The sequence below is a fragment of the Cryptotermes secundus genome, unplaced genomic scaffold (genome assembly GCF_002891405.2).
Source record: "Cryptotermes secundus unplaced genomic scaffold, Csec_1.0 scaffold423, whole genome shotgun sequence".
Classification (NCBI taxonomy): domain Eukaryota; kingdom Metazoa; phylum Arthropoda; class Insecta; order Blattodea; family Kalotermitidae; genus Cryptotermes; species Cryptotermes secundus.
In genome coordinates, this window is record NW_019731985.1 from 491,395 (window position 1) to 517,095 (window position 25,701).

The 25,701-nt window shown below is 48.0% G+C and overlaps 1 protein-coding gene across 2 annotated transcripts in view; it reads left to right on the top strand.

Annotated features, from left to right (window-relative positions):
• LOC111867432 (sialin) overlaps positions 1 to 21,589 on the top strand; it is a 30,448-nt gene extending 8,859 nt beyond the window's left edge. The window contains exons 1-10 of one of the 2 annotated variants that reach the window (XM_023857292.2): positions 5,027 to 5,121; positions 8,148 to 8,359; positions 13,211 to 13,453; positions 14,315 to 14,399; positions 15,688 to 15,908; positions 17,588 to 17,737; positions 18,522 to 18,654; positions 19,132 to 19,287; positions 20,103 to 20,188; positions 21,327 to 21,589. In XM_023857292.2, the coding sequence (XP_023713060.1) occupies positions 5,100 to 5,121; positions 8,148 to 8,359; positions 13,211 to 13,453; positions 14,315 to 14,399; positions 15,688 to 15,908; positions 17,588 to 17,737; positions 18,522 to 18,654; positions 19,132 to 19,287; positions 20,103 to 20,188; positions 21,327 to 21,503 (1,485 nt within the window). In that variant the 5' untranslated portion in view covers positions 5,027 to 5,099 and the 3' untranslated portion in view covers positions 21,504 to 21,589. Of the gene's footprint in view, positions 1 to 5,026; positions 5,122 to 8,147; positions 8,360 to 13,210; positions 13,454 to 14,314; positions 14,400 to 15,687; positions 15,909 to 17,587; positions 17,738 to 18,521; positions 18,655 to 19,131; positions 19,288 to 20,102; positions 20,189 to 21,326 lie in introns of those variants that run through there. The other variant, XM_023857291.2, reaches the window with a different exon arrangement.
• The last annotated feature ends 4,112 nt before the right edge of the window (positions 21,590 to 25,701 follow it).

Consider the following 25,701-nt stretch of genomic DNA (forward strand, 5'->3'; position numbering starts at 1 on the left):
ACGGAGAGAAGTTTTCTGTAAGTACGTCAGGATTTCTCGTCGGCGTACCAATACCGGGAGCATGCTGATAACGCACTCTCGTCCCCACGGTAGATGGGGTGTGGTAAAAGTTTTTTGCACGGAAAAAATTTCCTGCGGACTGGCGGTTGAGAAACACTGCTCTGTAGGATGGAGGGTAAATGTTTATAGTAATTTTGATTTTTGGTACTATTATTTGACAAATACTGTCGCCTGTTTACACAGCTGTTGCTTGTCTACATGCTACATTATTCTCCCCGACAGAGTAAACCTGTGAATGCGCTAAAATGTCGCGGTCACATTGCTGAATAGAGTACTCGTCCTGTATAACAAATGAAGAGACTTTCCGTCGACTTTTCAACGGGCATTACTAGTACAATACTATTAAAGAAGAACGTTGAAAGAGCTAGAGTTGATTTGTAACATCAGAAGAGAGAACACGTTTGGACACCCCGTACCTAGACCCCCCGAATCACACGATTTCGCCTAATACTTACACACACACACCTTGATCTACATTCCCTCGTCGGGGGACACGTGAGAGGTAGGCAAACTGCACTGCTCCGCATCGTTGGTCGACAGCGAGGCCTACAGATGTCACCTTGGTGATATATCTCGCCGCTTGTGACCTTATTTCACGGCGCCTGACGTGTCTCGTTCGTTTCGCTAGTGCCGATGTCTGAGCGCAACATTCGGTTAAAGTGTCGGCCGGAACCAAGGCTAAGTCCCTGCACCGGTAAGTCCTGACAGCTCGCCGACGTTTCGGAGGAACACTGTCAAGACAGAAGGCTGAGCCAAGCAAGAAATATTACTTCTCGGTCCTGCAGATGGAGACTTTTCGCAGGAACAGTCAGACAGACTACACGGCCTCACATCCCAGAAGGCGGTACTGTACAGTCACCGGCATAGCTCCGACCGCTTCCTTCCATATCCCTATGGAGAGTAAAAAGCGGTACCGCTGCGCCAACCAGCTCGCTGTCTTCGCGATGTTAATTATATCGAATGAGATGCGTTTCTCTATGAAATTCGGCACGCGTGGACTTGCAAGTTCTCTGAGTCACTTCTAAACATAATTGTAATGTTGTTTCTGAGCACAATTTCCACTCTCCCCGTCATAATGTCACTTGTCACTGCCAACCACTACAGACGGAATTGGTGCCGCCATTTTGAAGCAGTTCTGTTCCAGCTGCCGTAAGAATTCTGCTCGCCGTTTGCGACTCCATGTGAACATGTCCAACAAATCTGCAGGTTGCACAGTTGTGGAACTGACACGGCAGCAAGGCAGAAAGAAAACCAGGTGCCTGAATTGAGAGTGACGGGTTGTGTGGGGCGAGAAATCGGGTCTCTCAACGCAAGGGAAGAACACAGGCTGAGGGTGTACGGGGGGGATATGTGGACTTAAGAGAAGAGGTGTGACAGGAGGGTGGGGAAAACTGTACAATGAAGAATTTCGTAATTTACACTCGCCCCAAGATCGGTATAGCGACGGGCCGGACGGCCGGGGTCCGATTGCTGGCAGAGGAAAGATTTCTCTCTTCTCCATAATGTCAAAACTGCCTCTGAGGCCCACTCACCCTCGTGTCCAATGGGTAGAGGGGGCTCTCTCCCTGGGGGTATATTGGCAGGAGCGTAAGGTTGACAACTCATATCCAGCTAATGCCGAGCTCAAGAACGGTCGAGCTATATCTCCACTCCCATACACCTTCATGGCGTGGAGCTTAATTAATTAAGCACAGAAGCAGATACTACCTTTACTTTTACCCGAGATCAAATCAAGGAAGATGAGTAGGGCGGAGCATGGAGTAGGCAAATGACAAATTGATATAGAGTGTTAGTTTCAAAGCCTGACGGGAGCCCCCACTTAGAGGACGTGCATGTAGATGGGAGGATAATACTAAAACGGATCTTAAAGAAACAGGATGTGACATTATGCCTTTATTCGTCAGGCTCAAGATAAGGTTCAGCGGCAGACTCTTGTGAACGCGGTAACGAACCTTCGGGTTCTATAAGACAGGGGGAGTTCCTTGATTAGCTAAGCGACTACTAGCGTCAGAATGAGCCCGTGTTTTGCGGACGCAGCACCGTCAGGCAACCTCGGCTTGCAACAGGCTCTTCGCTCTAGAAACCGGTCGCTTCTGTCAGCCGTGTCACATACCAAACATGTGCACAGGAGGCTACCGAATGCGGATAATACTTCAACTGCACAATAAGCAAACAGTTTATCAGGTCGCTTACTAAACTAAGTTATAGCCCCATACAGTCCTATTATTTTATGATGACCTCCTACCTGCGCAATAGAGGGAAAAAAATGAGTACTGCGCAACAGACGTTCTCGTTTGTTAAGAAATTACTCGTAATATTAGTACCGTAACCGTTAAGGAACTGAGTTTGTTATTACGTTTCTCGGGATGATGACAGTCAGTTTTTGTTTATGTAATGATTTTACATGAGATTGAATGTGAAGATGAATATACTGCGTCCACTGTGAAAATGATGGGGAAAAAAGCGGTCGTGGCCTACTCTGTGATAATATACCAGAATTTACCGGGGGGGGGATGAAATAGGCCTAACCACGCAAAGCTTGGGTCAGATAAATCGGTATCTTGACCAAGCTTCGACCAGTGGATCCCAGACAACAAACCAAGAATGCTAAGCATTAGATGAGGGGATGAATGCAGACCAAGCATAATGGTACCGACACACCGAATTCCTACGAACTAGGAATGCGCGTGCCGACATATTGCACTCTGCCGATCACCTCAAACCAGCAACAACAATGAATGCCGTCCAGTAACTCAACATTTCGCCCACACAGTGTTCTCACGATAAACAGCGGTTGTGTCCCTAAATGAGTGATCTCTGTAATGGACACGCGTTGTATTTTCTGTGAGGTACGAGTCCACTTACTGAGTATCATATGGATGGGTCTCACAGGTCCAGGGCTAAGTGGACATGACTCGAGTGAATGTCCGCGAAATGTCGGCTTGGTGTCACCGTGATCTTCTGGCAACGAACCCACAACAGTCTATTTCTGAACTGACCGTGTAGAGGACGACAGACAAGGAGCGGGTGGGCGGGACATGTAGTACGCCATGAGGCAAACTGGAAATGGGCATGAAACTGCACCGAACATATGGGTCGATTGGCTACCTCTCCTGGGTCGCCGCATTCGGGAGTTCGTGGGTTCGATACTCGGCCTGGAGACCAGCCGTGTTGACTTCTCTTGGGCTCTCCGGCCAAATGCTGGGATAGTACCTCAAATTAGGCCACGACGGTCTCCATCCACGTCCTTCCTAATTCATTATACGTTGACCATCCCACCAGTCGGCGCTGTATAGAATTACATAACCCTTCACAGCACAATGGTTACGATATGTACCACCTGCTTTAACACGCTAAAACTGCGTTCTGCCCACAGAGTGTATCTGCGTGTTCCGTATGGTTCTCACAATATACAGCGACTGTTTCCCTAAACAGAATTAACCGGTTGGGCTTTGTAGCGGTGACGTAGTGTTTCCTGTGAAGTACGGACTGGCTGTTTAAATACCACTTAGAAGGACTTCAAACATTCACTGCAGAATGTATGATGCGTAGATCAAAGCAGTCTTTGGAAGAGTGCGTCAGTTCTTCCCGGAACTTATTATTACCAGTAAAAAAATCAAGTACTTCAAGTTGTAGCCTTTAATCTGCAGACCGCGCCGAATTTCGTGTTCCCATTTCTGTCTTGACCTGAATAAACTGTGGGTCTACTGCAAGAACGGGGCAAGATGGCATGTGTACAGGATATGAAATATGCATAGAGAAACTTTCTGTCAAAAAATCTGAAGGAAGGAGATCATTTGGTAGATCCTGGCATAGATGGGTGGATACTATTAAAATAAATCTACAGAAATGATGTGTGAACGTGTGGACTGAGTTCGTATGGCACGGCAGTGAACCTTCGGGTTCCATAAGCAGCAGGGAATATCTTGGCGAGACGGGTGACGCAGGGAGGAGTCTGCTCTGTGGAGACGGTCAAACAGTCAGGCAGTTCGTGGGAAGATGTACTCACACACATCCTTCAAACACCCTATCGCGATCTTACTTGGTCCCTGTTCAGAAGCTGATAGTATCTCAGCTACTCGAGAGCTTTCCTGCATCTTATGGAACCCGAAGGTTCATTATCCCGTTCTCAAGATCTCGCCACTGGACCCTATCATAGCCAGATGAATCCAGTTCGCACCCTCACACACTGCTTCTTTCTTAACCGTTTTAATGTTATCTCCCTGCTACATGTAGATTTCTCAAATGGCCCCTTTCCTTCAGGTTTTCAGACTAAAATTTTACAAACATTTATTATATCTAGCCATGTATGCTACATGCCCCGTCTATTGCACTGTCCTTGATTTCATCACATTTATGTCGACTGTTGGACGTCCACACCCTCCACACCGAGCTCTCTGGCTGGCCCTCTAGTGACCACTTCAACAGCCCCCCTGGGAAGCGCTCGTGGCATGATCCCGGAATTTGCCCGGAGGCACTGAGGAAGACCACTAAGAATCTCAGTTGGGATAGCGGGTGTCCCCGGCCGAGATTCGAACCGAGTGTATTCTGAATAGCGTTACCGCTACATCAGCCCACTCGGTGAAGGCCATGAGCCCGGGCTCAACTTTGGATGCATGTTTCTAAGCAACCACAAGCTTGACGTGCAGTTAACGGTTATCTGTACCCGCTGACCTTTTTTTGTTTCTTCTGCAGTAAATACCTTTTTAAAGTTATTTTTCTAAGAGACAATTTCTATACGTGTACACACTTCGTCACGTTGCCACATGTCACTGACAACCTCAGAAACATCGAACCCTAGTCCAGCAATGATACCGCTGCGCCAACCCACTACGTGTGACAGACACGTACTCCCTCCTCCCAGTTAGCCCCGTACTGCGAGCCATGGGTGGACTGCTTGCAAAGGATTGTAACCGCTGTTGGGTACAAATTGGAGCACACTGTCAGCGCGTAGTCAGTTGTTTCTTGAGTGCGGAAAAGTCGCGGGTGACGGACGCTAGGCTATAGCACTGCGCAAACCTGCAAATAACTTCGCAGTCATGGCACACAATTTCGTGACAGGTAAGAAGACGACATTGTGGATAGGTAGCACGCATGGAAACACAAGAAACGCTTTTTAAATTATGACTGAAAACACACTGAGGTTTCCACGCCGGTGAAATTCATATTGTAGTCACCTGGGTTATGACACCGCTTAGCCTGGTAGGTGGGCACCATTATTTCGGAGAAATATATGCCTCTATCTTCAATGTTAGTTACACACAGATAAGTGAGACTTGAGGTGAATAGTTGTGGGACGTGACGCCGTGTTGTTTGGAAGATGCTTACTACCATGCTAGGGGAACTTGCTGCCTCAGTCTTCGAAACGGAACAGAGGAGCCTACACTAAAGATCGTAGTAAACGTCTACCAGACTATACGGCGACACATCTCAGAAGACTGTAATCTTCAACAACAGATTTGCTCTGGTATCTGTGCATGCTCAGCCACACAGACCAAGTTACAATGCACTTTCTCGTGTCACAAGGCGGGAAGTTGTGTAACACAGGGCACGGACCCTGAAGGGGTCACTTCACTGCGCTCGCGAATGGGGGGTCCCGCTTTCAGGAATGGGTAAATTATCTCGTTCTGGTTTCATGCTTTAACCATTGAAAGTCCAATGGTGACTTCATGTACCACCTGCACCTGCTTTAACATAGAAAACTTCTGCGTTATGACTACACAGTGTACGGTATCTGTGTGTTCCGTGTGGTTGGCACAAATAAACAGCGACTGTTTCCCTAAACTGCACTAACCGCTTGGGCTTTGTAGTGGAGGTGCTATATGTTTCCTGTCAGGTACGAACTAAATATTTATATTTGAAATGCTCAAAGCAGTGAATGTTGTCCCCGTGTGGTGGCGGGTTCATGTACCTCCAATGTAGCCCTGCGAGTTGTAGGAGGCGATGAAAAGAGAAGTCTCGAATCCCACGGGACTCGGGCCCGAGAATCACTGCGCTGGCGAGGTCCAGCAGCAATTGTAAACGACAGACTCGTCCTTTCGTCAGAGAGAGCGCCCCACATCAGCAAACCAGCAACTGTCTGGTAGTAATACAAATCTGGTTATAAGCTCCAGATGGATGCTTTATTCCAAGATAGACTGGCCGACTGACCGACGGTCGTAACATAAGACTTGACTCGACTCGGTGACTGTGGAGAGTACTGTCTCGTGGAATGTGACGCCGTGTAGTCAGGTAGACGTTTCAGAGGAACGTACAGCCGCTGTATCAATATCTCGAGCGTGACTCCATGATACCGGAGCGAACCCTGTTTGTGACAAAATCTTTAGACAGAAACGCAGCATACATTTTGTGTCCGATGCACTTTTCCGCGAGTCTCACGGTTTGCGATATAAATGAACAGAAGTCATAACTTAGCAACAGGTGGATCGATTTCCATCAAATTTATGTTGTACGGCCTTGCTTGTCCCCGCCCCCTCCCTATTCATAAGACAGCTTCAGGAGTCATCGCTCGGGAGATTCAAGCCTAGGGCCAGAATTGCTAAAGCGTCACAAGTGGCATACCTCGGGCAGAGTTCGTAGCTCCCGCGAAGTGCCGGCAGGGCTTTCCGCACGGAAGGTAAGCGTGCTGGTTTGAAATTTAAAGGGCACGGATGTATGAATGCTGGTCTCAGGCACTTCCAAAGCGTTTGTGAAGAGGGTGCTGGCGCGGATATTTGGATCGAAGAGAGAGGAAGTGACAGGAGGATGGAGGTTTCTACTGTATACTCGAATTTGGAGGGGGGTGTTTCGGGGCCCCGTCGGCAGATGAGACTGCATAGCATCTCATGGTCTCATCTAGGAAGCATTCCGGTATCTGCCTGGGTAAACAAAGTCTCAGAGTAGCCGGCGCCCCGGCCAAATTCGAACCAAGCACCTCCCGAGCACGAATCTAGTGTTGTACCGCTATGCTAACTTACTCGGTCATACTCTGTGCTCTTCCCGAAACATTATTAGGGTGACCAAATGAGTTTAGAAATACAGGACCTACACAAAATTGAGGTCAGTATTAGAATCGGCGTCAGAGTTTGGGCTGGATTCAAGTGGCTCAGGATACGGACCAAAGTCGGTCTTTTGTGAATACGGTAATGAACCTGTTCTTGACCATAGGCGCGCATGTCAGCTTCTGAATTCTCGGTGCTCGATGGGGCTACTTATTGAGATTATTTCTTCTACCCTGAAGATGGAGGCAGTATGTTTCTCTTAAATTTTATAGTATGCGTTACATATCTACCGGACTATACGGAGTGACATCCCAGAAGACTGTAGTCTTGAGTTCGAAACTGCTGCATGGAACCCGGCTCTCGTCAGGTCGGGCCCTGTTTGGTCCTGTATTGCTGACCTTGGGACAGAAGACTGAGGTCACGACAAGTCTCAGGACCTCACGATCTGTTTATGGATGAAAACTGAAGTTTCTTGTGAGTCTGCGCGCGTCGTCTTATTTCGTCACATCCGGGAGATTCGGTTCAAATCTCGACCCTATCGTGACCCAGGCTTTCGTTTCTGTCTCTTATCTCCACCAGGATTCTGGGATAGGGGCTTCAAGTAGGCCACAGCCGCTGTCTTTCACGGTCTTGCAGTTCGTCACAAATAACTTTTTGCTGTATGGTCTGTGTAGTTGATAAAGTATCGTTAAGTAAGGTAGGGAGAAGAGAGAGTCAAGATGAATGTCAGAAACACGGTGCAAGCGGGGAACTGAGAGTGCAGACAGTGCAAATGAGGTCAGTTCGGTATGCTGCACTCAAGCACTACAACTGCTAATGGGACGCGTGTGAGGCCGCTGTGCCATCTGTTGACAAGATTAAATGGCTGGGAAAAGCAGCCAATCAGTCAGCCAGCCGGCCACTCAGCTCGTCATCCAGCTTTTAAGTCAACAGTCAGCCCGGCAGTCAGACGGTTAATCAGCCATTAAGTCAGTCTAACAGCCTTTCGATCAGCCGGTGGTCAGTCATTCGGCTAACTGGTAGTCAAACAGCCATACAGCCAACCATTCAGTCAGTCACTCAGTATGTCACCAATTCAGTCCGCCAATCAAGCAGTATGTGTTACAGACCGACTGAGCTGCCGACAAGTGCTCAACATCATGGTCATCCTCGGCTTCATGTTCAACTACATGCTGCGAGTGAACCTCACGATCGCCATAGTCGCCATGGTGATTCCGAGCAACAAGACCGATATCTCGCACACCAGCGCCACCGCGACGGAGTGCTCGGACCCCGGCAACGCCACCCTGCTCTCCGACAAGCCCACACAACTGCCCGAGGTCAGGTGATTTAGGTGGCTGCATGACTCACGTAACTATTGTGTAATGCACAAAACTTAATTTGTCATTAACTTTCACAGGTTAGGTAACTCAGTGCCTGTAGCAGCCTCAGAATTCTCTTTCCTATATCTCTCCATGCTGTGGTCCTCAGACTCCTGGGGCTGTATTAAACATGGGGGTCGTCTTTCCCCTAAAATGAAGGTATAATTTGATGGCGTTGGAATTGGCGCCGCCGGTGGAGGAGGCAATATTCCAAATGAATCTTTAACAAAGTTTTTGGCGAATTTGTCTGTTTTCGATAAGGAGCCCCACACCTCGAGGGCGAACCGTTTTGATGTTAGTACCTGCAACAGTAGCTCATTTAAAATTTCCATTTCCTTATGCCAGTGCTGTATCGCATTACTGCGGACTTACGCCTCTGTGTCCAATAAAAAGGTAAAGCTATCCCTGTAACAGGCCGTGGGGGCCCATGGGTTTGAGACGTCGAGGCTTCCACATTTTCTCTAGACAATCGGCTCGCAGGTTGCTGTGAGGTTGTCAGCCTCACGCGCCGGCCTCCCTTTACCCCCACGAAGTTTCTTGGTACTCATTTATGTTAGAGGCTGAGTCGATCCCGGGGCCACAGTGTGGCTGAAAGGATTATGTCAATCGAAAAATCCAGTGACCTGACCGTGAACCGAGCCCGCGACCTTCCGGCGTGTAGCGTAGCTACCGCATGCCCCCTCTGTGTCCTCTTAATGCTGTATTCTCATTGGTAAGGTAGGGGTACAGCTGTTGCCATGCTTAAGCGCGGCGCCGTGAAGATGACGACCCGGACGCTTTGCCTCCTGGGAAAGAGCCACTGGACAGGCCCCACTGATGGTCTGGATATCTCTTGCCCCAGCAAGGAATTGAACCCAGATCCCCTGGTCGTCTTAATGAATTAATATTTATCATGTCCGTTATAATTTACAATTTGGGGTGCCGGAGTTCGACTCCCCGGTCCCACGCTCCGGCATCCTGCTGAAGGCACCACTCTCACAATACAGAACTCAGCATTTCCCGTTGCTGCCTTTGCTAATTACTGATCATCTAAATTTCTTTCTACCTCACTTTCCTCCGTTCTTACCGTCCTCTCCAATTTCCCTTTTATAATTTATATTCATATTCTCTGCCGGTTCTCCCCAGTCTTGCATTCTAAAGCGTCCGTAGTGCACATTTCTGCATAGATCTCCCTAGAAGTATTGCCCAACACGCAGTCTCCCCAGACTTCAGTATGCTACTCCAGCACTTGTCGGGATGCAAATGAGGCAGGCCCAGTCAGAACACGTCCCGTGTTGTCCTTGCGTTTAGACCACTTGTTACATTTCTGCTAACAAGTGTCGCAAGGGCGAGGCCCGGTCCTCATCTGCTGGTCTCTTCCGCGTGCCAGACCTTCAAATGTCAATTAGCAGATCCCCCCATATGTGCCCCGTAAGCGCTGCCGTGGTTCAGTCAGTACAGACAGTAGGGGGAAGGGCTGCAGTAGCGGAGCATCGGCCTTTCATTCCCGGCAGAGGAAAAGAATTTCTTTTCTCCGCCGCTTTCAGACCAATTCCGGGGCCCTGGGCGTACCGGAGGTAACGCGGACGGGGCGTTAAACTGACCACTCATCTCCAGCTATGAGTTCGTGCTGCCGCATATACACTCTCCCACGCGTCACTGTGGCCTGGTTCTTGAATGCAGAGACGTCACTGCCTTCACTCAGGTCTGTTCACGCCAGATACTGCAACAATAATTCCGTCCGCATTTCTCGCTTCTACCCGTACTACATGCCCAGCCCATCTCACCCTGTTAGATTTAAACATGCGAACGTCGCACTCGAGACGCCCCGGATTCACATCTGGGACACAAGATTGGCTACCATGGTTTTCTTAAGTTCCTCCACGTAAAACGTGAAACTAGACCATGACCGCCTTCCTCCATATCCAGTCAAATTCGTTATACCCCAGCCTTTCTGTCATTAGCGGCCGTACAGTCTGGGCTACTCTCGGCGTCCTGAAATGGACCGTAACTAAAATAAGTGAGAACTAAGTTAAAGAGCCGCTTTGCAGGGCAAGTTCAGGTGCTTCTGACAACGCAGAGTTACGCTGAACAAACATTTACATCCTTGTGCACTCGGTAGGCCGCGTAAGTAAATCCCACGGATCAACATTGGCCTTGTGTCTGCGCAGCCGTGAATGTACAGACATGTGAACATCACTCAAGGTTGGGTCAACAAACGAGATTTAATTGGCAGTTGCTGCGATTCGCACGGAGGTCGCATCTTCAGGGGAAAATAAAAGGATACTTCTCGTTCTCATGGAACTGAACAGAAATACAGGCATTTTATGTTTAGTACGTGTAACAGGTTGAATTATGTAAACGAAAATATTGTTTATGCCACAACGAGGGTTAAGGGTTGTACTCCACCTTCGAGTACACGCAGTATGCTCACAGCACATCCCAACCTTTTGTTTACAGAGCTAATTAACAACGCAAAAGGCACAAATAACATTTCTTAGTTCATTAAATAAACATCACATTGAAAAAGTGTTCCATGTTCAAATCACAGTGGTAACTACATGAACAGCACACATTAACGTACGAAAACTGCATTTTGCCCACACACTGTGTATTTATGTGTTCCGTATAAACAGCATTATCCGGTTGGGCTCTGTAGCGGAGACGGTGTTTCCTGTGAGGTACGGACTGAACTTTTATAAACTCCAGGCTTCGAAGCGTTAGCGAGAGAGCTGACCACTGTGACTGCTCTAAGGGGTTTTGTGTACATTCAGATAGAGCCTTGTATGGGCTGCAGTCAATCAATATGAACTAAAACGTAGCTCGATCAATAAAGTCCGATATCAGATATCACTACGTTTAGTGCGTGAGGCACTAAACCGAGCAGGTTCTTGTAGTCGAGAGTTTCTATGTTCGAGTCTCGGTCGCAACTCCGACTATCCTGACTGAAGCTTCAGGCAATTCAAGGATCAAATCACTTCCAGTTATAAATCATCTCATCACTTGACGCTGTATAGACAGTGTTGTTAAATGAAGCTGCTGTGTGTTTACGTACACGTTTACATCAACATATCAGTTGAAATGCTGTGGCTCGTCCTATCATGATGGCCGCGCAAGCAGGCTGTGACGTCTGCCAGTTCTGTGCTCTACTGAGGAGACGTCGCACCTTAAATAACCAAAAATCCTCTTTATCCGACCAGTTACCCGCTGCGGTGATTTTTGCTCCTGTTCCATATTGAAAATAGAGTTCGGTAACTTTCTAATGAAGTTGTGACGACCTCCGCCACTGTCTCATGGTGACGAGAAACGTCGACGCTGCAAAGCAGTGAGCCGACATTTACTGGGGAAATCACTGGCTGACCGACCGAATCGCTAACTAGCTTCTCACACATATCAGAGTGCCTGGCATCCGCAGATAACACCATGCGGTACAAAATTTGGTGGGCAGAAGCCAGCGACAGGCCGAAACGAGTGCATTCGGCTCTGTTTTGGCACACAGTGTACGGACCGGATTGACAGGCTGAGAGATCGGCAGTCTGTCCACTGGACAGGAGGCCAGTCTGGGTGCTGTGGTGGCAATGGGGGCATATCCGCCATATGCATGCAGAATACTGGGCGAGAAACTCTTGAGAGATTTAGGTGCAGAAGTGAGAATATTATTAAAATGGGCTTCAAAGTTACGGTATTTTCTAAACCCTACCTCAACAGGACAGGGTTTTGTGGAGACGTTGGTGAGATGTAGTGTTCTCCAAAATCAGGGAATATCTAGACTGTGGCGTTACATCACTGAGTGACATTAACTGCTGAGAGATCTATTAAATACAGACCAGAAAGACAGGTGTCCCTGAGCGAGATATCTCGTGTATGGCATCAAAATGGTGGGATCTACACAAGCTTTGGTCTATGGTCTGTGGAACAATCGAAATAATTGGCGTTCCAATAAAAATTTGACGTCACAAGGTTCCTGGCTGCTGTCCCCCCCCCCCGTTTGATTGATGTGACAGCAGTCGCGCTACCAGAACTGAAAGACTGCCCTTCTGCGCAGCCGTCAACAACTGCGCACGTCCTCAGAGGCCAACAAAATGTGGTTCGCGAAACTGTTTTGTACGCTTGACCCCGACCGTCTGAACCTTACGTTATTTAATGGTACTGGTGGGACTGCCCGGATTCTATAAGGTCACTGAAGTCGGCCTGCAGATAAGTAACGTAACTGTAACAGATGACACGTAGCCCGTAACATTTGATATGCTGTCGAGTGGAAACTCAAGTTTTGGGGCCCGAAGTATACTTATGGGATATTTTCGATTATTAAACACACGACTGAGCCGTTACGCGCATACTGTATGATGATATTAAAATGGACAAACATAGGCTGCGAGGATGTGAACTGGATTCAACTGGCTCAGGAGCTTAGGTCTTCCAACTGGTCTCTTTCCTTCAGATGTGCACCACACGCCCCTAATCATGCAGCGCCCTGCTCTCAGACACGCTCATTCTGCATTGGATCTGAGGGCCTCACAATAGTGGCTATGCAGACTACTAACGCCGTGTACTTCGGAGACAGCCCGACGTTTCGAATAGGTTGCCGCCTGCTTCTGCTAGCTTCTTGCTTCGTCCTAAACGTCGGGCTGCCTCCGAACTACCTGGCTGTACAAGCCAGACGACAGTTTTCATACTGATCAGAACGAAATGAACACATATTTTTATAGGGACTGAGCGCCGAATTTCGTCGAAATCTGTAAGAGTATTTATTTTTTTCACATCGAAATATGAGGACAGGCTTGAACCCTCGTCAATCTTTTACGTTTGGCGTGTTTCTGTTGCAAGCAGAGTTTCGACGGTCTGCGCTTCCAGTGGGATGAGTATGAGCAGAACATTATCCTGGGATGCTTCTTCTGGGGCTACGTGATGACTGAGCTGCCTGGTGGCCGTCTGGCAGAGATCATCGGCGGACACCGCGTCTTCGGCTACTCCATGCTGAGCGCCTCGGTGCTGACTCTGCTGACGCCTGTAGCGGCGCGACTCGACTACACGGCCGTCGTCGTGCTGAGGGTGCTGCTCGGACTAATGCTGGTAACATACAGGTTTCCTATCGTGGGGGGTTACAGTACTGTAGCCGCCCGCTCACCTACAGTTGCCACGACTATTGCTCGAGATGAGTCTTCATCTCATGGATACGGGTGCTTCGGATATGGGAGTGGAACACACTTCGGGGTTCATGAATCCGGGGTCTCCAGAACACGCCGTGTATTGCAGTCTTAATTTAAAATTTCATGCAGTAATCAATCCTTATATTATTCCTCCAAGCTAGCCGCTCCGTCACACTTAACCTTTTTCACTAATTTGCTCCCAGCTCACTGACCATACACGCCACTCCCTAGCTACCCTCCTGTAACTCCCTTTTCAACTGTCCACCTCCGCTCCCTGTAAACAACTGCCCTCTCTTTACAAGTCCCCCAGTGGGCATTAAAAAACAAGAAAATAAAAAGAGAAAACCAAGGGTCGAGCCCGGCATCTGTTCTACATTCGTATTTTTTGAGAGGCCCATCATAAACTTTTTAGGTCTTCAAGGCACACGAGCAGGGAACCCAAGACCCCTCCTGGCCGGTCTCACACAATGTCAGTTCATGGGTTTATGACATTAGGAGCAAACTGGCGACGTTAGGGACAATAGTGACACCCTAAGCCTAAGGAAGACAATAGTTGAATTACAACTAGACGGTCCCGGGATGGTATCTCGCCGGAGGAGCTTCTCTCAGGGTGTGAAACAAAGCCTAAATTGGTCATGCCCTTAATTAAATAATTTTAGCGAAGGACGTACGGTTACAGTACGAGGTACAGTGTCGGTGCACTGCCTCGGTCACACACAAAATTCTCTCTCGCCTACCAGAAGGCTTCGAATGACAATTTGACACATTAATGTTGTATTTGCAGGGCGCGACGTGGCCTGCAATTCACCCGATGACTGCGCGCTGGATTCCACCCACGGAACGCAGCAAGTTCATGTCCAATATGATGGGTAAGTGGACACACAAGTCATTGACCACAGCCTGCGTTGTACTAAGAAGTCACACAGTTGTCTCTGTGCTTCATTAATTGAGCACATCTCCACGAATGGTTATGGGGGAGTGGGAGTAGAGCTCCACACAGGTCAGCTTCACGCCCCTGCCACTTCACCCCAGCGCCCACTGGATAGGAAGCTGTGGGTAAGAGAGAGAGAAGACTCTCTTGCCTCTGCCGGGAACTCAACCCCGACTCCTCGATCGTGCGGCCAGGAGCCCAGTCAGTATGCCGACTGAGCTCTCCCGGCGATGGCAAGTTTGCGATATCAGCTTGGTGTCTGTCTATGACGAAGCACCGCTGTTAAAAAGAAATTCTTAACCGGAATTCGAACTGCGAATCTTTCGAATAAAAATTTAACCACCCCGGTAACCGGATCGGCAAAGTGACATCCACTTTCTCATAACATCCTATATAACTGTTAAGAGGCTGGCTACGGGTTTGATTCCCGGCAGGAGATCTATTTTTTTCTTCTCTAACACTTTATGCAAACAGGTACCAGGGGTGAGGCCGGCCGTCTTCAGTTATGGTCGTTCTAGAATGAGTGGGCATCTGTGCTCAGGAGCAGGAACAATTTTACCCTGAATGTCAAAACCCGACAGGGGTTTAAGCGTCGTGTCATACTTTACAGCACAACATCAAAGCTCCCCGTTTCGACAGAACTCCAGTAATTACATCATTCGTGATACAACGACGCCATTTGAAAACAAAAGATCCATAAATTTGCATGCCTTAAGAAGCAACTGAAGCCACTGATACATGCCCAGCATGGGTTGAGTGCTGGAGGTCAGAGGGCTTTGGCGTCTTCCCTCTCACAGTCTGCGTCAGCTGTAATGTTTCAACGCATCTTTAATTCATAAAACTTCCACAGTTCTTAATGTCACGCAACGTCACAACACATTCTACAGAAACGGTTTCCAAACTGTTGTTCGCGTACATCATGCGTTTCTTTATCGGTTACGTCACAGCATAACATATCGGCGATCGCTCCACCACTATGCAGGAAATACGCGGGCTCTGTAACGTTCAGCCCGAAAACACCACAGAACCTGCACAAATCACATTACAGCAAAACACATCGGCAGTGACTCCGTCGTTATGCAGAAAGTCAGTGGCCTCTACATAGCTCAGATCGCAAAGGAACCGAACATTCTGTATAGATTATATTACTGATGCGTGGGCTCTATATAAGGCACATGAACCGAACACCCTGTATAAACATGTCCATCTGAATGTATCTGTTGCAGCGTCGTCCCTGGGGGCAGCCATCACCATGCCGGTCTGTGGGTTCCTGATCGCGTCCCTAGGATGGGAGTCTGTGTTCTATGTCACGGGAGTGGTGGGGCTGGTCTGGAGCATCGCCTGGTTCTTCCTTGTGTTCGACTCCCCGGCACAGCACCCTCGAATCTCCGAGGAAGAGCGGCGCTACATAGAGAGCTCTATCGGAGGCGCCACCAGTCACGGAAAGGTACAGGAAGTACAAAAATAAAATTACCAGTATTTTATGATTAAAACAGAACTGAACGACTTTGACCTATGGCGTCAAGTATATGCGAAGGTGATTATGCATCGAATTAAAATGCCGAAGGACGGGGAAAATTAAGTGGTATAGCTACATAACTTGTACTCTTCACCAAATATTATTAAAATGCTTAAATAATTCCAGGTACGATGCTGATGTGACATATAGGACGCATTAGAAATTCACTCATAATGTTTCTTGTGGAACTTGAACGGAAGAGCCCACGTAGAAGACCTAGGCGTAGATGGAAGGATGCTATTAAAACTGACCATGAAGTAACAACGGAGCTGGTTCACAAAAGGGCCTAAGGAACACTAATAAAGGGCATAGAGTATGGAGACTTTCTAGGGAAAACAAGCAAGGAAAGCTGCCTGTCTGAGACATGTCTTGAGGCGGCAATCTTGTGGAAGAGAAGTCCTGTGAGTTAGCGAGATCTCCCGGTGGGCGGTTTGGTTCCCGTCACGTGTTGGGAACAGGGTCTAGTGACTTGTCACTGCATGATGGTGATACAGCCTCAGCATGTGACAGTGATAGAGTTAAATTCAATCAGAAAATGAAAATGAAGCAATCAGGATCGGCAGATGACGAAGACCGGCCGTATTTAAATAGAGATGATGTAACGAGTTTATTGGCCTTCGAGAGTCACTGATCCGGAAACATCGACTTGGAGTTTGAGCCCTTCTCCGCTGAATGGAAAGTTTGTTATCTCGTCTGGCGTCGTACGGTGGACGGGACCTCTCGGAGGGTCCCCTCCCCACAAGTTCAGATTGAGGTGACTGGCAAAGTCCACGGCCTGGACTGTGCCATATCTGGATGCCCCGTCCGTCCCTCCGTCACATGTACAAGAGATCAACACAATTCATCATCAGCATTTTTCAGAATGAAGGGCGCCGGAAGGTCCCGGGTTCGATTCCTGATGAGGTCATTAGATTTTTCAATTGGTCTAATCCTTCGAGCCGCACTATAGGCCTGGGGTCGACTCAGCCCTTGACAGAAATGGGTACCGGGAATCTTCCTGGGGGTAAAGGGCTGTAAGGCTGACCTCACCGCCATCTGTGAGCCGATTGTCTAGAAAATGTGGTAGCCTCAACGTCTCACAAACCTATGGGCCTCCACGACCTGTTACAGGGATAGCTTTACCTTTACCTCCAGGCAACTCTCCACTTCTCTGTCTCCCAGGCCTGAATGTTTCTAGTAACGTGTAAGCCTACAGGTAATGGTAACTTTGTCCCTGTGTTTAATTCAACACCAGGCCATGAAGCGGAGGTATAGCTCCATGCTTTCGTAACTTCGGCACTAGGTAGAGGTGGGCGGTCAGCTTCACGCACCGGCCGCTTTAACCCCGGTACGCACTGGGTGGGTACCCCTGCTGCTGGGAGTGAAGCTGCCTCAGCCGCAGCCAGGAGCTTTCGGGGGAGAAATGTTTCGACCAGAATTTGTGGAGAAACATCACATGTGCTTTTTATGCTCAGTATATTCTCCCCCCCCCCACAAATGTTGCCGTTACCGAGATTTACGGTATGCGTACTTTTTTGAAGCCGGTGAGGCGACAGCAAGGAATTCTGTGACGGGCCTCCTGGCTGATCTAGGCGTTCTTTACGAAGCAAGTGTGTCCATGCCCACAGGTGCACCGCGTGCCGTGGCTCCGCATCCTGACGTCCCCCTGCGTCTGGGCCATCATCATCACTCACGGCGCCAGTGTCTTCGGTTACTTCACGGTTGTGAACCAGCTGCCCACGTACATGAAGCACATCCTGCACTTCAACATCAAGGCGGTAAGCCCCTGGCTCGATCGTTATGCTCTCGTTGGTTACCTTCCTCCTTCTGTTTCCTTTTCGCACAACGTTCTTCCGTCCTCAATTCCCTCTTTCTTTCCTTCCTTCATCACTCGTAGTCTCATTGTCTCTGTATTTTACTTCCAGCTTAAGTACTTTTTGTCCTTCTAGCAGTGGCAGTAGCGGGTGTGTGTGTGTGTGTGTGTGTGTGTGAGACAAGTTCCGGAAAAAATTCAAAATCGATAGGCGGAAATATATCAAATATTAATATTAAAATATATTTTTAAAATGAAAAATTAATTAAACCAGTGCAATTCGACGCGAACTCTAAATCATTTGTTACATAAGCTTTCTGCTTTCTCCCCCGTTCCATTGCAGTTATGCATGTTATCGCATGACGCGACGAGGCGACACTTTCCATCATGTACCACGAATAATACGCACAAATAGTCAATCTAAACCGTCTTCTTTATATGCACGTAGTTCACTACACTTCACATGCCCACATCAGATTATCAATACTCTCACACAACACGCACAATACACTAAAAAAAAGACTGCTTCCTCGTTCGTGACCTGCTATATTCACTGTATCTACGATCGAAAATTCTCTGCTACGGTAACCCGAAATCGCAAGATTTCGGAGACTTCATGTCAGGCCTACATAACGAGGATGTTCTAGCGCGCTCCAAGGAAGTAGTCCTACACGACGGGAACAAGCGACACATGTTATCTCCGTTGCTGCTCTTGCATTGCGTTACAAGCCTGCCGCTACCTGTTCCAGAACGGCCTGCTGTCAAGCCTGCCCTACCTGGGCAAGTATGTGTTCGCTGTGCTGACGAGTGCCCTGGCCGACCACCTGCTGCGCACCGAGCGCCTGTCCCGCACGGCAACCCGCAAGATATTCACTGCCTTCGGTAAGGTCCGCTGCACCGTCTGTCATCAAAACCGTAACAGCTCCATACCAACTGCTTAGACCAAAGTTTCTCAATCTGTGGTCCCAGTAACACTAGAGATACTAAAGCAACTTTCCATGTGTATCGTAATTCCGAGTTTTCAGTATTTCCACTGATCAGGACCTGCCATAGCTCAGGCGGTTAGTCGCCGGCTTCCTACCGCGGCCGCCTGGGTTCGATCCCAGGAGTTGTGGTGGACATTGGAACTGGGACAGGTTTCCTTCGAGTACTTCTGTTTCCCCTGTCATTTCTCATTCAACTGACTGCTCCATAATCATCTATCATCCGGGGCTGGTACAATAGGCCAATTAGTGGCCGACGTACCAAGTGGACTCAGTCTCACCACACCCACAGAAATAAAAACAAATCCCCACTGAGCACTGTAATTTATTTTTAATGGACTCAAAGTGAGCCTGTACACTGTGTCTATGTTGGCAGCCCTGGGGGTGCCGTCCGTGACGATGATAGGCCAGATGTTCCTGGGCTGCGACCGCGCCGCGTCTGTCACGTTCTTCACAGTGGCGCTCACTGTAAACGGCGCCGTGTGCGGCGGTTACCTTGGCAATGGCCTGGACATCGCCCCGAACTTCTCAGGTACTGTACAACAGCTGACCGATGTTCATCAAACTTGGTATCCAGGCCTGCTGAATGTGCAGTTTTCTGAAGTGGGAGCAACGCTAGGGCTAGATCCATATTTACTCTTCTGTCCAGTGAACATAAATGATGAACGAATGGTCTTACATATCTGAACAGATAATGAGATAGAATGAGCTGAATAGCTCAGTCGGTATAGCGACGGGATACGGGCTGGACGGCCGGGGTTCGATTTCCCGCAAGGGTAAGAAGTTTTTCTTCTCCATAGCGTCCAGACCGGGTCTGGAACCCATCCAGCCTCCTACCGAATTTGTACCGGGGTTCTTTTCCCGAAAGTATAGCATCCAGAGCGTGAAACTGACCACTCACCTCTATCTAATGCCGAGGTCAAGAATGGTGGAGCTATAACTCCATACCCCCATACGTCTTCGTGGCGCCGTGCTTAATTGGTTAAGCACGGGAACAACTTTACCTCACTGAGAAAAATTGTTCTAAATGGAATTCCTTGCTTGCATGATGACGTTGCGAAACTCCTAGGTTAGTTCTTACAGCGTGCAGAAGATGCGAAAGGTTCGTACTGGAAGGCAGGCGCAACCGCAGCTGTTTACAATGGGTACAGTTGTTCATTCACAGCCTGTAAATATCGCTAAAGACGGTTAAGAATTCAACTACCGTTATCCTGCGTTTCACTTAAAGCAGTCCCCTTTCCCTGGTAAAGTATAATTCCTATTGGAAAGCCAGGGGCAGTTAACGTGTTTCTTTACTGATTAACAAAAGATAGTGGCTGTGCTCAGAGAAGACGCTCGCTGTTGCAGGCACAATATTCGGCATGGCCAACACCCTGTCCTCTCTCGGGGGTTTCCTCTCATCACTCATGGTCGGAATGCTCACCCAGGACAACGTAAGTGTTCCATGCAGCTGACTGACTCACCGACTCTCTGGTAGCACAACCAGAAGGTTCAGCACCGCTAATACCAGATTCCGCCACTGGAAATAATCCTGCGACAGATCCATCCAAGTCCCATCCTCACAACCTATTATTTCCCTAAGATCTATCTTACTAACCAACTAACTCTCTGGTATCTGAACCCACACGCTCAGCACCGAGCCCCCTGAACCAGGTACAGATATCTTCCCTCTCCTCCCCCTCCAAGTGAACGCTATCCCACAAAAACTGTCTGCTGTCCTTGTCTCTTCCATCGCAGCTACATGTCCAGCCTAACAACACCAGGTGGCCTGTTTAACGTTCCTCGTAACGTAATGTCCCGATCCTGTGTTTCTCAACCGCCGGGCTGCGGCCTGGTACCGGGGCCCTGCATCAATTATACAGGGCCGGGCCGCGGTCTGACAAAGGTTGAGAACCACTGTCCTAATCTGCCCGCTTTCGATGAAGAAATTCCAATTTTTTATTCAGAAAACTGACAAGAAATGTTTAAGTTCACTGACCCTGTTAACAACAAAAATATCCACAGCAGAAAAAAAAACGACATTTCTAGATTATATTTCTCGTTAGCAGCATTTACACGCTGAAGCAGGCTCACTTCAGGAGCCGGGATATCTCAGTCGGTATAGCGACGGGCTGCGGGCTAGTCGTCCGGGGTTCGATTCCCGACAGGCGAAAGAGATTTTTCTCTTCTCCACAGCGTCCAGTCCGGCTGTGTCCCACCCTGCCTCCTATCCAATAGGTGCCATGGGGGTGTAGCTCCACGATTTTTGACTGCAGCTGTAGATTGAGGTGAGTAGTCAGCTTCACACCCCAGCCACTCTACCACCGGGGAAAGAGCCCACGGCGCCTATTGGATAGGAGTTGCCAGTGTTTACTAGCTTACTGCCTACACAAGTGTGTTGACGTCATTGTATTGTTGCGCAGTAAACTTAGCACAGTGACTAGCTTGCGTGCGCACGCAAGGCATGCTCGCCTGTCTGGCACTGACGTCACTGTATTGTTGCGCAGTAAACGTACGCGCAGTGATTAGCTTGCGTGCGCACACAAGGACCGCTCCCCTGTCTGGCATTAACGTCACTGTATTGTTGCACAGCAAACTTACGCGCAGTGGCGCAAGGTGTTCGGCATCATAGCGGGGACGTACGCGGGAGGAGCCGTCGTGTACACTGCGTTCGGCACGGGGAGGCTGCAGTCTTGGAACGCCGTGCACACAGACGACAAAGACGGGACGGAGCCAGAGAAGTTCCCTCTACGAAGCGACAAGGCGTGAGGACTGCCGAAAAGGGGAGACATTTTCGTATTTTGCGAAGTTACAGATACGGAGACAGTTTGCCGTTCCAGGGTTCCAAAAGAACAGGGGCCATCCTTTGGAACCCTGATGGCGAGCTGCATGTGTCCTCTGGTTCGATTCTAAACGTCAGTATGGCCCTAGCAACTGGACGCGTCCACAAGTGCAATCGGCAGTTCCAGTACAGTGTTCTGAGTTCAGATCCAGCGCAGGAAGAACAACAGGTGGCACACTGAGCTTTCTTCTCTATAAAACGCGAAACAGTTATGATGTTACTATGTTCCGGGATTCCTGGATGTGACTCGTGATCCTGCCAGGAGTGTGCGTGACTTCCTACCGGACTATACGGTGTCACATGCCACACGATGGAAAGCACTATGTTCCGGGATGTGACGTCGTGAGGCCTGCCAGATTACACGGGGTCACATGCCACACGATAACATTACTTATGAGGTACTTGGCTCTAGTTTATCAGGTGGTCTACATTGCGCCTAAACTATCTCTGAGGTTGCGTCATCATCAGTGACTTAGGTCATGAGTCCCTCAACAGCCCTGCACTTTGAACGAAGTGTAGTGCCTTGCTTACAGGATGGGGCGGCTTGGTAACACCTGGCTCCATGAAGCGGTGACCCCGCTGCCGAAATTTTAAGTAAGCGTAGGATATGGTCGCGCCATAGCTCAAGCGGTTAGTCACTGGCTTCCCACTGCGGCGGCCTGGGTTCGATCCCGAATATGGTCAAGTGGGATTTGTGGTGGACAAAGTGGCGCTGGGGCGGGTTTTATCCGAGTACTTTGGTTTCCCTTGCCAATTTTCATTCCACCAGATTCCCCATCGTCATAATCACCCGTGGCAGGCTACAATAGGCCAATCAGTGGTCGCCGTTCCGAGTGGACCCAGCTGGACTCCACGCCCCACTAAGCGAAGCGTAGGACATGCGTGTGTGTGTTACGCCTCTTCCCAGGCCCAAGTGGGACTGTTGGTTAATCCAAACCTGGAAAGGTATCCTTTCAGGTGGCAATGTCCTGTTAAGTAGTCCTATCACCCACTGTAAGCTTCTATGCAGTTTCAATAGTTCCCTAGTTCTTCTGGGACAGAGGGTCCTTGCGGGAAGCCCTTCGCATATCTGAGTCCTATTAAGGACTTCTTCTGGAATGTGTGACCCACTCGGAGATATTTCAGGCACTCCATACGTTTAACATGGCAGCCATTTCGATTTTCAGACCTTCTGAAAGCTAAAATTGTAACTCAGGTTCCGAATTACGATAAATGAGTACTGTAAGTTCACGAAGTTAGCTGAAATAACAAGACTACATTGTACAGTCAGAATAGTTCTTAGTGGTACTTGTGTTGCGCACGAGAAGAAAGCACATTAGTGAGGTCCGATGTTGGTAACGGAAGTGTCACGTTTGATTACATGCATATCCTTCTGCACAGTGGAAATTCCCCGGCATCCGTGAACAGGTGAACTGGACAGAAATGACTGTGATGAAAAAACCTAAGAAACTACTGTGCATATCATATTGTGATTCTTACGTCTAATTAATTAAACCTTTGTGTTTCTTAAAATCTGACGCAAACGGAAGAAAAGCGCTTTGTGTTATGAACTGTGTCAGCGATATTAGGTATGTTCATAGTGCAGAGCGTTAATAATTCAAGTACGTGTGTGCGAATCATTTCATAAAGGGTGATTGACTCCAAGGCAGGCTCGAATTAATGATTATAAATCAGGCAGGAACTTGCCTGGCGAGCACACGCCTCGGTAGACGGGAGATAGCTGTGTTGACAGCGGACGCTGAACTTTCTCTCTGCCTGGAGACAGAGGACGACACGGTGCTCCGTTTTTGCAGCTAGAATGATAGTCGCAACGCAATGAAGCAAGCGACTGAAGGAAACGGTACGAAGCGAGTAGGCAGGTACCGGCCCGGTGCTACACAGGACGGTATTGGCAAGTTTCTTTTTCATCGTCAATTTACTGCGTGATTTAGAAACAATTCGGAGCCTCCTTTGAATGAATCACCCTGTACGATTTGTGAACATGGTTTTAACTGAATTAAAGTAAACAATAACATTCCACAATTTTATTTTGCAATGTATCTACTGATAATAAATGTTAAGTGGTATTTCACTCTCCGATTGTTATTAACGTATATTTATGTTCGCATGAAAATGGACTCACTTTAGAATTTTATTTCTTACCGCCTCCTACCAACAACCTGAGAAATGGAATGTATAATTGTGGCTGTTATTCTGAATGGGTGGGAAAATTGTTCTCTCGTTCTTAGAGGCGAACACAGAGTAACAGGGGAATTGAGAAAAATACACAATGAAAAATCTTATGTCCTCTTCACAAAACATCATGACGATTAAATTGAGGAGAGAGGTCATCGGGACAAGCATTAACAATACAGGAAACAAGACTGAATACAGAATGCTAGACGAAAGTCCTGTAGGGATGAGATGGCTTGGAAGATGATGATATTAAATTGGATTTTAAATAGAGTGTAAGATACTGAACGTGATTAAACTGGCTCAGAATACAGTACAGTGTGGTTTTTTTGTGAACATGATCATAAGCCTTTGGATTTCGTGCAAGGCGGGGTATTTCTTGACTAGCTTCGTGACTACGACTCTTCTCCACCTAGATAACTGTTGAAGTGAAGAAAAGCTGGAGGTCGTATTGATGGTTATATGTTAGTAAACATTTCTTGAATTATTATGAAGGTCGGCGTGCACTTAACCACATTTTAAACTGGCATATGCTACCATCTGTTTTTGAGAACTCATTCCACATAAGCCGTCTCTGAAGTCAGGAAACTTGGAGGGCCAATTGAATACAATGTACCTCGAGATGTGACTCTCTCACTTGTGTGACTGTGTACGTACCTATCTACCAGTGTATATGGCATCACATTCTTAAAATTCCGCTATATTTGGAGCAAAAATGCTTTGCCACTTTCTTGATTTCAGTTTAAACCCCGTCTGTAAAGTCGTCCCCTTCTTGGATCAATAAATATGCAGAAAGTGATATCCCACCATTCATGGGGACATGCACGACGAGCGACCTAGAACTGAGTTCCATTTCCTTACCGTTAATTTGGTACTTTGGTACACGTCGTCTGTGTGGATCTACTGTTCCTACTAGTTTCAGCTATCAAGACAACTGGACCGAACTGGTTATCACAGCGGTGGCGCGAATTCAGAGTAATCCTCGGTCATCGCAAACGATTACATGGGAAGCTGCATGAAGTATTTCAGGTCCTAACCCCACAAATTCATCATACATGGCTGCTATTCACTTTCGCATATGCTTGCAGTTTATTCGGCGTCGTCATATGCGCGCTGTAATCCCCGAAATGACCACGACTGTGATGCTGATGTGACTTGTGAAACTTTGAGATTCTGTGATAAGCAGCCCGGACTGCACCGGAATCTAACCCTCCGAAGCCTGGAATTTATCAGAATATGTGAATACAGTACAATCGTTATGGTGCTGCGTGAAATAATGGTGACACAGTGTGTCGACAGAATCACACGCTGGTTACAGGTAGTAACAATTTCGTGGGTAGGTGGATCTGCCGTCAGCTGTAAGTAAAAAAGTAAAGCTATCCCTGTACCAGGCCGTGAAGGCCCATAGGGTTGTGAGACGTTGAGGATCCCACATAATCTAGACAATCGGCTCAAAGGTGGCGGTAAGGTTGTCAGCCTTACGTGCCGGCCGCGCTTTACTCCCCAGGAAAATTATTTAATTAATTCCTGGTACTTATTTCTCCTTATTGCACATACAGCAAAGATAATAGCAAAGATACTTAAAAGAAGAATTGAAAGGAAAATAGAGGATATACTTGGAGAAGATCAGTTTGGATTTAGAGAAAAAAAGGTACCAGGGACGCAATTGGGATGATGAGAATTATAGCAGAACGAACTTTGGAGATAGATGAAGAACTGCGTGTTTGCTTCATAGACTGGCAGAAGGCATTTAACCGTGTAAACTGGACCAAATTAATGCAGATCATAAAGGAAACAGGTATCGATTGGCGTGAAAGAAGATTGATAAGCAAATTGTACATGGATCAGAAAGTTACAGTACGGCTGGACAGAGGGGAGACAGGAAGTGTGCAGATTGGAAGAGGAGTTCGACAATGATGCTGTTTATCACCCATTCTGTTCAACTTGTACAGC